The sequence below is a fragment of the Tiliqua scincoides genome, chromosome 2 (genome assembly GCF_035046505.1).
Source record: "Tiliqua scincoides isolate rTilSci1 chromosome 2, rTilSci1.hap2, whole genome shotgun sequence".
In the NCBI taxonomy this organism is placed as follows: Eukaryota; Metazoa; Chordata; class Lepidosauria; order Squamata; family Scincidae; genus Tiliqua; species Tiliqua scincoides.
In genome coordinates, this window is record NC_089822.1 from 245,929,724 (window position 1) to 245,945,400 (window position 15,677).

The window sequence follows — 15,677 nt, forward strand, 5'->3', positions numbered from 1 at the left end:
TAGATTTGGGAATAACTGTCAGAAAAGAAATATGAATGGAAGTCTAGGCAAGGCATTCACAGAGTCTCTCCTTGAAATAAACTTGAAAGAAGGTTATTTCAAGTTAATATTTTATTGATATCAGCACCATGAAAAATGCCAAGATTAGGGGCAGATTGGGTCAGCAGTGCTGTAGGAGCTGTAGCATGGCTTCAAATTACTTCCATAGATGGTGGGCTTAATGTTCAAAGCAATTTTGGTAGAAATAATTTGAATAATTAGCAAATGGTACCAATGGATGTTTTCAAAAGATCCCGGATCATCATTTTAGGCCATCAGCAGGAGTTGATCTTTGGTATTTTTGAAGAATTAATTATTAATTCTCTGGTTGCAACCTAGATATCCATCCTTCAATGAATGCATACATAAAATATGGGATATTGCAAAAAAAGATGATCATCTGTTTATAATTTATCCACTAATTATGCACACTGACTTTTGTCCACTGAATTGGTCCACTGAATGCGTACACAAAAGTAAAATGCATGCAAAAATAGCAATCTAAAGTTCAATAGAAGCTAACTCGATGTCAAAATTAGCCTGAACAACAAAATCAAACAGCAACCAAAAGAAAAACAGGAGAGAGGCATACTCATCCTTATCATGTTACAGTAGGCTAGATCCCAGAAGGCATCATTCTGAAGGAATGTTGTCTCTGGTTGTCTCACTGGGAGACAGGCAGCACAATCCTATGCCAGACAGTGCTGCCAGATAGAACACTTGGCATTCCACTGTCACAAAATGGCTGCCGATGGAGCTCCAGAGCAGTTTTTGGAGCTCTGCCACAAGAGGTGGCAGCACTCCTTGTCTATCACTGGACCTCCCCAGAAGGTGGGGAGGGGCAAAACGGGCTGGAGTGGGTTGAAACAGGGTGGGGAGGAGGAGAAATGGGGTGGGCAGGCTGAGGGAGGCAGTGGATCCAGTGGGGTGAGGTGAATCTCCTTTGCCCTTTAATACCTCCCACCACCACCACCCCTGGCTGGATAAAGCATGCTCCTTTTCAGCAAGGTTGGGAGGAGAGAATTGGGCCCAGAGTTATGGTTTTGTTCTTTCTTCAGTTTGTGAACACAGGATGCTGAGTTGTACTGAGTCAGATTATTGCTCTGTCTGTTCTTTTGAAATTTATTCAAAATAAATTTATTTCTATCCCCCATTTTCCCTCCCACTCAAGAGGCATTCAAGATGGCAAACAGTATAAAAATTAAAAACAACAATAGAATCACTGAAGCAGAGCAGATGTCTGATGTCTTTGTCTGCCTCCCCCTTTCTCTGCTTCTTCACCTTCACAAGACCATTGATATTAAATTACCCAGGTTGGGGGGGAGCACAATCCTGCTGAAGCACAGCATGCATTAACCCATTATTTCCTACCCTGGTGGACTGTGGTTTCTAAGATCTCAGACACAGGTCTTTCCCAGTCCTACCACCTAAGATCCTTTAACCTAAAGTGGAACTTGAGGCATATGCTTGCAAAACAAATGCTCTACTTCAGCATTTCTCAACATTTGTTCCCCACCGTACCACTTTGCATGATCCACCTACTGAAAGTACCACCAGAAGTAACGGGTGATGACGTCGTTGCCAGTTACTTCTGGATTGGGAGGTCATATGTGACACAACAAACACTGGCTCAGGGTGGATGGGAGGGCTGTGAAAAGCAAGCTTTGGAGCTCTGCCTACCAAGCCAAGCCTCCTACCACTGTTTGTTGTGTCGTGTTCCTGATCTCGCTGCTGGGCAGCAGGTATCCAGTGTGTACCACCAGACATCACCTCAAGTACCTCTGGTGGTACCCATAGCACTGGTTAAGAAATACTGCTTTAAACTATGGACCCTCTCTATTGTATAATGCTGTGTGTTGTTTGTTGTTTTTTTTTGAAGGGGAGTAAAAGATGAACTTATTAGTAAATATGAAAACTGGGTAGCTCCATCTTCCAGCTGATGCTCAAGATTTATTTAGTTTATTGAATTATCTAGATAACTGAAGTTCTCGGCTTGGATATTTACAGACTAGATGTTAAATGAGTTCTTTTGGTTTGTCTTTTTTACCAATTTGTATAGTATTAATCAAAAGTTATTGGAGGTTTCATTTACCTTTTTTAAAATCACAGAAGAGAGAACAAGCAGCTGGAATACAAGCTGTTCTGTGTTAACTGTATTTGATTTTCATTCAGCTTCCTTTCTCTAAAGGTATAGAAGCAATTACTATCCAGTTGAAGCAAGAGTGTAGCTTGATTAACCCCTTGCTTCGTGAGAAATTCTGCATCTTTTCAGCTACTGCAGAAATCCTGCAGTGTTTTGCATTAGGGAACCTGTTGCATTCATATCTTCTCCATAGTATTCCATTCTGTATCCTTCCCACATTCCATTTCCATGTAATCCTAGGAATACAATTGGAAAAACTACCAGCCAAGCAGCATGAGCGCTTCTGAACTGCAGATGTTGGCTAGCATGAAGAGGCAACAAAATGAAGAGCTGGAAGACAATGGCACTTCACATGGGCTGAGCGCATCTCAGATTGACAACTGTAACATCAGTATCAGCACAAGCAGTGATGACACAACAACCTGGAACTCCTGCCTTCCAGCGGTGAGTGTGAATGCATCTTCCATAAATTAACCTCATTTAAATCAAAAGTGACATCATATTGTATTATAGTCTATTTGACATCCTTCCTCCATCATTCTTGAAAATAAAAAGATGGGGGAGGGGTGTCAGGCAGGTTTTGAACTCAAAATGAAGAATTATGTTATATGCAGTAGATACCAAATCCCACAAAGATATTTCAGCCATCAAGAGGAATTTCATTAAAACTATGCAAGCTATTATCACCGCATCTTGTGGCAACAGATTCCGAAGAGTAAATACGCACTGTGTGAAGACATACCTCCTTTTGTCCATCTCTCGCTAATCAGTTTCAATGAATGACCCCAATTCTGGTATTGTGAGAGAAGGAGAAAAGCTTCTATCTACTGTCTCCATTTTATAGATCTCAATCATGTCCCCTCTTAATCATCTTTTTTTCCAAACTAGAAAGTCCAAACACTATAGCTCTACCTCTTAAGGAAAGTGTTCCAGTCCTTCAATGATTTTAGTTGCCCTCTTCTGCACCTTTTTCACCTCTACAGTATCCTTTCTGAGGTGTGGCAAAAAGAATTGGATACAGGTTGAGCCTCATTATTTGCAAGGGTTCCGTTCCAAGCACTCACATGGATAGAAAAAAACGCACTATAGCAAAAAACAGTTTCTTTGCTCCCGTGATTGAAAAACAGCCTTGCTGACCTTTTGACTCTAAGATAAGAGTCATTAAGAAGATAATCCATCAGCACTTCACTCAGCCCCTCCCTTCACCAATGCAAAATGATCATGTTTCTTTCACATGCTGGGGGAAGGGAGGGGTCCGAAGGAGAGAGAAGGATTGATGGATTGTTAGCCTGCTGCCCTCTCTCTCTCTCTCTCTCTCTCTCTCTCATTAAGGAGGCTGTTGTTAAAGGACTATTCAGTTTTTAAAACTGATTTTAAAGGGATGCATTTTTCCCCTTCTCCAGGGATCAGCACATTCTTTCTCATTTGCAGGGGCCGTTCGTATTGAGTCAAATCCGTGTATAAAAAATCCGTGTATAAATAGGCTGGACCTGTACAGTATTTATGTTCCTAAAAAACCCCACATTAATGGAAACTGTGTTTACTGAAGCATTGATCCATATTAACAAGAGAGGAATAGATAGAAAAGATCAGAGTCTTAGAGCCTGATCCTGTGGTCCACGCCACACCTCCGCGACACAGACCACAATCTGAAGCATTCCAGAGGGGGGGGAGGTGTGGCCGGGGGCGTGGGGGAGGCGTGTCGGGGCAGGGGAGAGGTGGGTCCATGGAGCCAAGCTCCACAGGATCCAGGGCGCTCAGGCAGGGCTGCTCGCCCTACATGAGCACCTTCACTTTAGTGGCAACCAAACATTCGCCGCTAAAGTGAGTAGCAGTTGCTGGGCTGCTTCCCTTACTCGGGGGAAGGGGATGGAGGCGCTGGATCCTGCGGGAGCCCTCCGTGGAGCCACCAGATCCTGCAGCTCCGGAAAGCTCAGGATTGGGCTGTTAGACTACAGGAGAACCAACAAGCAAAAGAGTAACTTCGTGGAATTGGGAGGCAAACTAGGATGAGCTTCTGTTCAACCAGTTCTTCCATGATTGACTCTCAGATCCATCTTTCTGTGCTTTCAGGTGATAAAGCACAAGAATGTGAATTTTCTTAACTGAATTTATGCGGGTAACTTGCTCACTTAGGAAGCCTGCAGGTCTGAATAAATGAGTTCTAGTGTCATAGTCATTGTTAGGAGCATTTTATAAAGATTTTTTTCTCTATCAGTGCTCAGAGCTTTTCAGATATTTCATTGCAGTACTCCTCCAGCCCTGTAAAGTTGGTCAGTCTTACTAATGAAGGAACTATAATCTTCATTACCTTCTGATCCCTGGAATTGGCAGCAGTGTTATGTGATTATTTACACACAGCAAGTTTAGCTTTAAATGATTCTCCCACTGAAAAAGAACTTGGGATACAATGCATTGTATTTAGTGAATTCAGGTTTGAATGCCGACAGAGCTTTTTGATCCCACAACCTTGATCAGATTCAATACGACTTGGAGCCCAAATAGATTCTATACTATTCCCCCTGCCCCATTGGTGCAGCTGCACCAAAAAAGATGTGTGATGTATCCAATGGAGGGTAGTGAAGCGGGGAGGCTTTAACTCCCCTTACCCCCTCTGTAAGCCTCCTACTCTATAATGGGTCTCCTCAGACCTGTGCCAACTCTTTACCTGGCACAAGTCCAAGGAGGAAAGGGAGTGGGGGAGGTTGCACAAAGGGAGGATAGGATCCGGTGTGCACCATTGCTGCTGAATCCACCTGCTCCCGCAGCCTCCCTGCCCCTATTTCTCCCCCTGCCTGCCTTACCTACTTATCCCCACTGTTGCCTTACCTGCTCCATGCTGATCCAGGCAGATCTGGCAATGGATGGGAAGTACTGCCCTTCTAACTGGGCTAACTACCCTGTTAACTGCCCTGTTAACTGCCCTGTTAACTCCTGCTAACTGGGTAAGAGGCACTTTTTAAGTGGGTGGTCTTCTTTTATTTAGTGGGGGGAGAGTAACTGACCCTCCTCACCCAGCACCGTCTTTTCTAGTGGCTGTCTGCTGGTGTTCTTTTGCATCCTTTTAGATTGTGAGCCCTTTTGGGACAGGGAGCCGTTAGTTATTTGATTTTTCTCTGTAAACCACTTTGTGAACTTTCCGTTGAAAAGCGGTATATAAATACTGTTAATAATCGTAATACTGCTGTGTATTGTGGTAGCACTCCAAAAATACCCACCAGTGCTCCTTGGGCAGCCATTTTACAACAGTGGAACTGGATAGGATTGGGCTGTTGGACTAATATCTTTTTCTTTAATGCATTCAGATGTAATGAATTAGTAGAGGTATGCTTTTCAATGATTTGAAAAGGAATGATTCCAATCACTTTTCCAATGATTTTGTTTTTTCCAAAGGAGGAAAAGTGCAGAACACGGTGTTATGTGTTTTTATTCCAAGGGTGCATTTTTATAAATCACAATTATCAATTATAATCACTTTGAAAGTGTACTAAGTAGGTGATATGTACTAAGTGTCAGCAGATGCAGCCACAATCAGTGTCCATGCACCCCCCAAGTCCAGCCCATTATTTATTTTTTCACAGATTTGGAGGTGGTGGTGGTTTTGCTTGTTTATTTTTTTTACAAAAATGAGAATTACAGAAAGTAGTGTTATGTGTTTTATTTCAATATCACTGAAAAATCATCTCTATGAATTACAGCCCAATCCTATGCACGTCTACTCAGAAGTAAGTCCCATTAGATTCAGTGGGGCTTACTCCCAGGAAAGTGTGGATAGGATTGAGCTGTTAGTCATTTGAAAGTGTGATTAGATCTTGCTGCCATGGTGTACAAGTATTTGGTGGCTTTCTCCTCCCCCCATCCATGAGAATGTGGGCCTATAAGGTAATTCTTTTTCACTAGAACACTCCCTCCCCCTTCCCAGTGAATCTAATTTGAGATCAAAATTATTTTACAAGATAATCATTCAAATAAAACCCAAGCAGTCATTCAGAGAATTTGTGGCTCTGCCTGCAATCTACAAGCAGGACTTTTTTTGTTTAGTTTTGATTCAGCAAGAGTGTCTAAAGTTTCATACTGTGCCAGTTTGACATCATTCACAGTTGAAATTCTTTGCTTGTTCTCAGGGCCACTGGAGAAAACACCGCTGAATGGCAAGCTCCCTTAAGCTGTCCTTCCCAACATGCTTTAGCTCCTTGTCTCATGAAGAAAAGCCTTCCAGGACTGAAAGAAATACTTGTTTCAGGATTGTTTTATTTCCAAAGTAGCCAACATAGGGCCCAATCGTATCCAATTTTCCGGTGCTGGTGCAGTTGTGCCAATGGGGTGTGCGCTGCATCCTGTAGAGGTGCAGTAACTGGGGCCTTCTTAAGGTATGGGAACATGTGTTCCCTTACCACTGGGCTGCATTATGGCTACTCCGGAGCTCAAAAGTTGGATAGGATCGGGCCCATATTTGTTTCTACCTAATTTCCCTGGTATATGGAACCACTGACTCAGCATTCTTGGGAGTGTTGGTTAACCTTCTCACCAAGATGGTGAGCGGATGTGTCTTAGAATTTCAGCCACATGTTCATTATTATATCTGGTTTATCTGGTTTAATCAAGGAATTAATCAGATTTAGGAAGAGAGAAAGCAACCAAAAAAGAGCTGCTGCATTCAGTATGATTCTGGCTTCTGGGTTTGCACTCCTACCCACATACATAAGTAAATCATAGAAAAGTTGTCATCTCTGATATGCAGAAGTAAGTAGAGTGTAGAGTTCTGTCTCAAAGCTATGAGTAATCCCTAGACAGTAAGCAGTGACTAAACTACTCTGAAAGTCCTAGTCTTTATAGAGAGGTTGATACAAAATAAAGCTTCTGAGAGAAACAAGGAGGAGGTGGTCCCTCAGATAACCTGGTCCCAAACCGTAAAAGACTTTAAAAGTCAAAGCTAGCACTTTGAATTGTGCCTGGAAACAAACTGCCAGCCAGTGGGTGGTAGCTGCCAAATTGTGACCCAACTAAGTCGAACCAGTGAGCAGTTTCCAGACAGTTTTCAAAGGCAGCCCCACATAGAGCATGCTGCAGTAGACTAATCTAGATGTCACTGGGAAGTGTGGCACTGTGGCCAAGTCTGACTGATTCAGGTATGATCACAGCTTTGCTCAGCTTTGTCTGATCTGTTCTCCTCCACAGCCGCCACCTGGGAGTCCAGGAACAGCTGTGCATCCAGGAGAACCCCTAAACTGCAGGTCTGCTCCTTCGGGAGAGTGCACCCTCATTCAGAGCAGGATGATAGTCCTACCTGAAATGTGGACTTCCAGACCAGAAGAACCACTGTCTTATCAGGATTAGATTTTTGACACCCCCTCATAGAAAAAAATCAAATCAATTAAGTAAGTAAATTAAAAGTTTACCATAAGAATATTTTCAAAATTTATTTAACATAAAGAAGAACCCTCCTAACCCCCAAGCAGTTGCTGATCTGTTTAAAAAAAAAAAACTCCCCAAATATCCCAAAGGTTTCAATCCTATCCACACTTACCCGGGAATAAGCTCCATGGACTGTCACTGTTAAAAGCATATATGTACAGTCTGTAACAGTTCTGCAAATACAGTTACATACCATGGTAGCATCAAGTCCAATATATTAAAAAAATAATAATAATACTGGTGGGGCCTCCATATGCACAGACATCCACTCTCAAACCCTCAATGGATACCAAAAACTGTGGATAAGCAAATCCACAGTTTTTGGCGCCTTAAACCCTTGAAGGGGACTGGAGCTCTACTACAGTATTAGCTGGCATCCTCCTGCTTTGTAGCACGCATTCTATTGTTAGTCTGCTCCAGTAGCCTCTAGAGGGCTTTCTGAAGCCCACAGAGGCTGCATATATCTGCCTGCAGCTTCTGCAGGCTTCAGAATGCCTCCTAGAATGCTATCCACACTTGGATACACAATCCAATTTATGCCCACTGGCTCTAATCCAGCAAGTGAGTGCATAGCAGCCTGATTCTGCATGCAGATTTCTATAGCTAGATTGGGACGTGTGTCTATGAAAGCTTGGAACCAGATCACGCTATACCTACTGTAGATACTCACTTGTAAGGTGAGAAATTTCTGCCAATAAATCAAGCTTAGATCATCTCCTCACTTTATCTGCAAGGTCACTCAGGAATCAGGGCTGTTCAGGCAAGTTGTGTCAAGCACCTAGAAGCAAGAGGTAAATGCAGAGATAATTACAAGGCTATTAGTTTCCACGGCAGCCCTTCCAGGGCAAGCTGCAGTTAAAGTTAACCTTTTATTCTCCTCCTGAGAAAAAAGGAAGCCAGAGCTCAAGGCTTCCATTTAAATCAAGCAAGCCTTGTTCTCTTTAGCAGACTCTTCTGCACCCTCATTCCATTTTGCAAATATTTGGTAGAGGCCTGGTTTTTTAAACACCAGTATGTAATCCTCATTTCCATTTGAAACAAAGTCCCAGGCTACAATTCAGTGCACCAGGAATAGTACCCATGGAAAGCAATGGGGTCTACTTCTGAGTAAATAGGGTTGCAAGTATGTGTAGCTGCGCTTGCTCATGCTGATTCCTTGTTGCTTGTCTCTTCACTGTTGCACACTCCAAGTTACGTGTTATATGTTGTACGTTGTATGTAGAGCCTCTGGCTCTTCTTTAAGGTTCTTAACAGGAACCTTAAAGAAGGATTTGCTTCATGGTTCTAATCTACTAGTACGTTGTTTAAAGTGCATTTACTCTGATAGTGTTTGTCAAAAGGTTTTGAAGACCAGAATTTAAAAAGTTAATGAATAAAAATGTGATCTTTTACTATATTTTTAATACATTCGAGAATATACAGTTCTTAAGTAACAATTACTGGTAGGTTATTTTTCAGGATCTGGCCTCAGGTTAAATCAGACAAAACTAGTCAGATACCCCCCTTAGTTTAACCCCAGCTTATCCAAGGGTCATAGAAAATTCCATGATTTTTGGCTCGGAACCTGCCCTCGACTTATCTGTGAGATTGACTTATACTTGAGTGTCTGCGGTGCATCTTTGGGGGGTAGCTCCTGGCAAGTTCAAGGGTTGCAAGTCTCTTCTCAATCCCTCTATGGCCAGTCGTATGGGATGCCAGGAGCATAATTCCTTATATCCAAAACCTCTGAGTCATCAAAACACTGTCAAGTAAATCACAAGACTTAGAAATATAATACAGTATGTTTCTGAGTATTGTCGTGCTTTCCAATTTTCTTTTGCAATTTTGAGGACTAAAGATTGTAGGGTTTCTACAATGTGGCCTTTCAGCCTGCCCACTCTGAAATGAATTTTCAAACTCCTCTGTCAAGCCTAAAGGCCTCTCAACCCAAATAAGGTACAAGCAATATTTCCTCTTTAAATGAATACACTTGAGGTTCTTACATTCTGTTCTGACAGCTTGAATTTGTTGTCAGTCAAGGCAAATTTTCATTCTGATAGTGACTTTCAGAAGTGTTTTGCCACCCACAGCTCTTCCACTGGTGAAAATGTGTTCTTTTGTAAGAATTATAAGTTAGGCTAAACTGCTATCTTCCTTTGTGTACTATAGTGTGGTACTGCTCTAAAACTTGTGTTGAAAAATGGTGAACTTATTTTTAAGGTTTCACTGCCTTGATGGTCCTAGCGAAAATTGTATGCTGTACATTCTTTTCTTGAGTCAGTTGATAAAATCTTTTCTATTTCCAATTAATCATATTTTTCCCCAGTCTTACTTGCTCATCAACTCTCTGATAATTCTTTCCATATAGATTATGGACTCCTCCTCATCTAGAAAGCAAGGCTTTTTTTCTAAATATTGTCTAGTTTTACATAACCTCTGTGTCCCTTGGTCTAATCTATGGCAACAGCACCACCAGAAGGCTGTTTTTGTCTTTTATATTAGCTGTGATTTTCCATCTGTACATTTTGTACATTCTTGAATGAATAAATGCTCAGGTTTATGTACATAATTGACAATGTTCTTTTAGTGCATTTCCTTGGACTTCGACTTTAGTACTATATTCACTTAACATCTTCAGAGTGAGTATCTAATTATCAAGTGTCCTTCTATTTATAAGTTTGATCACATGGAGGGGAAATTCTCTTTTGAGCAGCCAAGGCACAGAATTCCTTTAGCCAAGACACAAGGCAAATTTGCCTGAACAGATGCTCTCACGCAACTATAAAAGTGATATACGAAAAACTATACTTTATAGCCAGTGATAGTTTACGAAGAATTGAAACGTAATAACTAGGCTGTCAGGAGAAATTGCTGAAATATAAATTGTTTAGCAGCTGCTCCAAACTGTCAGTCCAAAAGGAATATAATAGCTTTGAGAACTGCATATTACTCTGCTTAGCTGTCAGGAGTAATAATTTCTTTAAAATGACTTTTAAATCTTCCTAAAATATAAAAATTGCTCAGTTTCTAAATCAATCACCAAGCCCTTTTTTCTAAAATTATGAATATTTCAAACAAGAATTTAAATATTAAAATCAGAATCAATTATACCCAGCAATTTTTCAGCCTTCACTGCTTGAAAATATTGAAATTTGCAAAGGATGTGTGTGTATCTGTGTGTGTGAAAGAGCGAGGAAGAGAAAATGAAGGAGCATAAGAAACTGCAAGAGAATTACTACTGATGGTTCTTTTGTTGGAGCCCGCACTGGCCTGATGCATCTGCTCTCAGCATGAGGGCAACTGTTTGACCTCTCGCATGAGCTGTGGGATGAGGGCTTCCTCCACTGCTTGCTGTTTCACATCTGTGATGCAGTAGCGGCAGCAAAGGAAAGGCCAGTCTTGCTTTGTGCGAGGCCTTTTACAGGCCTTGAGCTATTTCAAGAACTTCAATCATTCATATAAGTGCATCTTTAATATAGTCGTTTATGTAAATTTATTCAAATTTATTCAAATTTTAAATGTAAATTAATTATTTTTTTCCCCGGCCCCCGACACAGTGTCAGAGAGATGATGTGGCCCTCCTGCCAAAAACTTTGAACACCCCAGCTCTATACAAATACATATTTCTCTTGCCTCTTCATTTTTCCCTTGTGGCCCATCTGTCCCTCTGTTGAAATTTAGGTCGCAAGTTCTTTGCATATTTGCTTGGCTAATTCTGTAAAGCAACATGTGCATCACTGATGAAACTTCATAGTGAATAATAATAATACTTTCCTTTGTGGCCCATCTGTCCCCCTATTAAAATTTAGTTCACATGTTCCTTGCATATTTGCTTGGGTAATTCTATAAAGCAGCATATGTATCACTGATGAAACTTCATAGTGAATAATAATACTTTAGTTTAGATTTAGACATATTGAAAGAACATGGGCAAAATGATTTTCTCACTCTTGTTTGTGTCTTCCACAGCCTGTCAATCAAGGGTGTCACTATCAGAAAGAAATGAACCCACTTTCCCATTCCAACCCACGGTAAGCTGCTGTTTACAGCCCAGGCAACAGAGATATGCTCAGAATGATCTAAAACTCCAATCAATGCAACTTTTCTTCAGTAGAATTTTAAAACTTATTTTCAGTGATGGCATCTTAGAAACAGATGTTCACCCCTGGACTTCACCATACATGCATGGGATCTTACAGCTGCACAACATAGGAGTGTGAGAGAGAGAGGCAGTGGGATTATAGATGTGTGGTTCAACATATCTGAATCATTCAGGGGCTGGATAGAGAGACACTCTTTTCCCTCTCACATAACACCAGAACCAGGAGACATCCACTAAAGTTGAGTGTTAGGAGAGTTGGGACAGACAAAAGAAAATATTTCTTTACCCAGCGTGCAATTAGTCTGTGGAACTCCTTGCCACAGGAAGTAGTGATGGCATCTTGCATGGATGCCTTTAAGTGGAAAACAAATTGAACAAATTTTTGGAGGAAAAGTTCATGACGGGTTACAAGTCATGGTAGGTATGTGCAAGGTAGAGGTAGGCTGCCTCTGATTGCCAGATGCAGGGGAGGGCACCGGGACACAAGTTGTGTCTGTTGTTTGTGTGCTCCCTGGGGCATTTGGTAGGCCACTGTGAGATACAGGAAGCTGGAATAGCGGGGCCTGATCCAGCTGGGCTTTTCTTATGTTCTTATATCAGACTTGTTTGGAGTACTGTGTTCATTCCTATGTGTCATTCCTAGGATTTCTAAATGAAGCATCTTAATATACTGAAACAGAGTCACAAGAGATTTAAAGTTTGTAGTGCAAATTATATACCAAAAGGTGGAGGAATCAGCAGTCTTTAATCTAAAGCAGTGGTTTTCAAACTTTCTAACTTCAGAGGAACTTTTCTGTGTTTCGAGTTGCCTGCCCTCCAGGTTTGTTGGCCTGGTCTACAGAAATCATCTTCAATATCCAGGTGACTACTGAGTCCTGGAGATGTTGACAGTGACGTTGGTTCAGTGACATTACAGTATGTTGGGGAAGAAAAATATCTGGCTTCAATCAGAGATGACAACTCTGTACTGAAGTTTGGCACAGGGATCGCTGTGCATTGTGGAAGATTTTGGAGATGTCCTAGGGCTGCGGTTTTCAAACTCTCCAGGAGTTTGAAACCCGCAGTATGTCCTTGCGGGGGCGGGGGGAGGCAGCGACGTGATCGCCAGGATTGCACCGCTCGGGGGGGGGCTGCAGGGACTGGGGAGCACCCTCCAGTCCCTTCAGCAGCCATCCCTGGGTGTGGGAAGCCCTGCGCAAGTGTCTGCAGGGCTCCCCATGTCAGCAGCAGTGAAAATGAGCAATCGCGCTCTGCCTCCGCAAAACTGGAAGTGGAGCACAGTCGCTCACTTTCACTGCTGCTGACCAGGGGAGCCCTGCAGAGGCTTGCACAGGGCTCCCTGCATCCAGGGACGGCTGCTGCAGGGACTAGTGAGTGCACCCCAGTCCCTGCAGCTCCGTCAGAAGTGAAAGTGGAGCGATTGCGCTCCGCCTCTGGTTTAGCGGAGGCGGGGCGCGATCACCCCACTTTCACTTTGGAAGCCTCGGGGAGCCCTGTGGTCAGTCGGTCAGGGTTCCCCACACTCCTGGGAGGCTGCAGGAGACTGTGGTGAGTGCAGCCAAGCCCTGCATCCTCCTGAGGTGCCGCTGCCTCCTCCCTGCCTCTTGGCTGTCCCCGCCCCTTAAGGGCAAAGAGGCCAGGGCCCTCAGGCTGGGGCGTCACAACACCCCAGTCTGAAAACCTCTGACCTAGGGGCACAGTCAGTTCATGAAGATTGCTGGGCAGTTTTATTGAGTTTTTTTTTTTGTTGCTTTTGAATTAAGAGAGCATCCTAGAAAGAGGATGCATATTACTGCAGACAACCGTTGATGGAAAGAAAGCTGATTTTCACAACATTTGTCCTCCGTTACTGAACATCATTAAGGAACCCCAGTAAGCCTCCAGGGAACTGCGGGGTTCTCCAGAACAGGCTATAGTGTTTGGGGCTCAAAGTGTTGGGGTGGGAGGAGGATATGATTGAGACATATAAAATTATGCATGGGATGGATAGAGCAGATAGAGGGAAATTCTATTCACTCTCACAACAGTAGAACCAGGGGACATCCACTAAAACTGAGTGGTGAGAGAGTTAGAGTAGACAAAAGGAAAAAAAATTTTATCTAGAGAGCAATGAAACTGTAGAACTCCTTACCACAGGATATATGTCACTGGATGTCACCCAGCCTAAATGCCTTTGAAAGGGGATTGGACAGATTTATGCAAGAAAAGTTCATCACAGATTATAAGCCATGATGACTACATGCAACCTCCTGGTTTTAGAGGTACCCTATCTCTGAATGCCAGATGCAAGGGAGTGGCAAGAAGCTATGAGTATCTTGTCTTGAGTGCTCCTTGAGGCCCCTCTAGGTGGGCCACTGTGAGATACAGAAAACTGGACTGCATGAGCCATTGGCCTGATCCAGTAGGGCTCTTCTCAACACAGTATGAAAACCACTTGCCTAGAGAAAAATATGATTTAGGAGTCATGTTGTCAGTTTGCAAAGAGAAGGAAGGAGAATTCCTTGCAACAAAACAAAATACAGTGGGATGAATTTAGAAGAACTAGGCTTTGATTATGCTTTGGAGAAAAACTTTCTAATTCTACAGGCAAAGGTATACTTGCGGAATTCCAATCTAAGAGTGGGAGAGTGTATATTTCAGCACATCCAATCTGCTTTGGCAAAACCAAGAAGGTTAGTTCAGCCCATACTGTTCTCTGCAGGTGCACACAGTTGACAGGAACTGTATGACTGCCTTTCTTCAGTGAACATAGGGGTGTCCTGAGGGAAACAAACAAGAGAGGACAAAGTAACAGATTGCTGTGTAAACTGCTTGCCACAACAGAAAACAATGGAATAGGTGAGACAGGTCAGACTAGGAAAAATGCAGGTTTAACTTGAGAGCTGCAGAAAACATGAAACACCAGTGAGAGGTAGGATTCATCTCTGAGACAAGTGTTTTTGCATATGACAGCAAACATACGTTTAAGACTGTCTTGGCAGTTCTTATGTATGTGTAAATGTTGATGCGGAAGTGGATGAGAGACATTTTAAAGCAGAATTTTCGTTCTATATTCATTCAACGTAGTTGTTAGATTTGAATTGCAAATGTGAGAAATGCAACCACTTTCAGCCTCATTTCTGCAAATGCCCTCTGTCTCCTCTCTGTCTTCTCTGGAGTTGTAGAAGAACAGTGATCCAAGAACTGAATGGCTAGATTCAATTATTACATTTTTTTGTGGTCCATTTTGTGTTTGTAATAATTTACATTACAGGCTCAGTGAGTAGCGGTAAGTACTAGACATTAGGCCACAAGTGAATGTATGTATTCCTTAGGATTAGTGATACTGGCCCTGATCCAGCTTTGCACAGTAAAGCATAATTATTTTTTCTTTTGGCTTAGTTGTATTTTAAAATAACTCTCTTCCTTGGCTTCTGATAACTTTCCAATATACAGTCCTTCATCTTTATCTTTTTAGCAAAATTACTTATTCTTCAACATGTATTGGAAAGTCAGTTTAGATAGTATCTTCAATCACACTGATAAGGCCCAGAACTGAATGCATTCATTGATCCAGTGGTGCTGAAATCAGCTGACCTTTAGGGTTTAAGATGGTCCATGTATATGTATATATAACTGCGTTTCGCAGGTTATATTTTTAAAAAATATATATTAGCATAAAAATATAGTATAAAGTGCTGTATATAAAACTGAGTAAGCCCAGGAACATGGTAATTCATGAAGGAGACCCAATTCCACCCCTGTCCACACTGCTTCTACTTTCAAATACCCACGCACACTCACTCCACCATTTATTCCAGATCTGGAAAAATGACTGGGCCAGGAATTTGGTGACTATGTTGGTGGTGCAGTATGAGCATTGGAGTTTTTCATTCCTTGCCTAACCCATCCTTTAGTAAGTTGGAAGAAGAGGTGTGGTATGATCTTGAAGAAAGGAAAATGTTCTATCAACAATTTGTTTTCAGTGAAAGGCAGTGGTGAAGGAGAGCAATAAACACT

At 42.2% G+C, this 15,677-nt stretch overlaps 1 protein-coding gene across 1 annotated transcript in view; it reads left to right on the plus strand.

Annotated features, from left to right (window-relative positions):
• The window catches only part of CFAP20DC (CFAP20 domain containing), a 191,339-nt gene that overhangs the window by 133,339 nt on the left and 42,323 nt on the right, over positions 1-15,677 (plus strand). The window contains exons 12-13 of the mRNA XM_066617348.1: positions 2,423-2,626; positions 11,546-11,607. Coding sequence (XP_066473445.1) covers positions 2,423-2,626; positions 11,546-11,607 — 266 coding nt within the window. The remainder of the gene's footprint in view (positions 1-2,422; positions 2,627-11,545; positions 11,608-15,677) is intronic.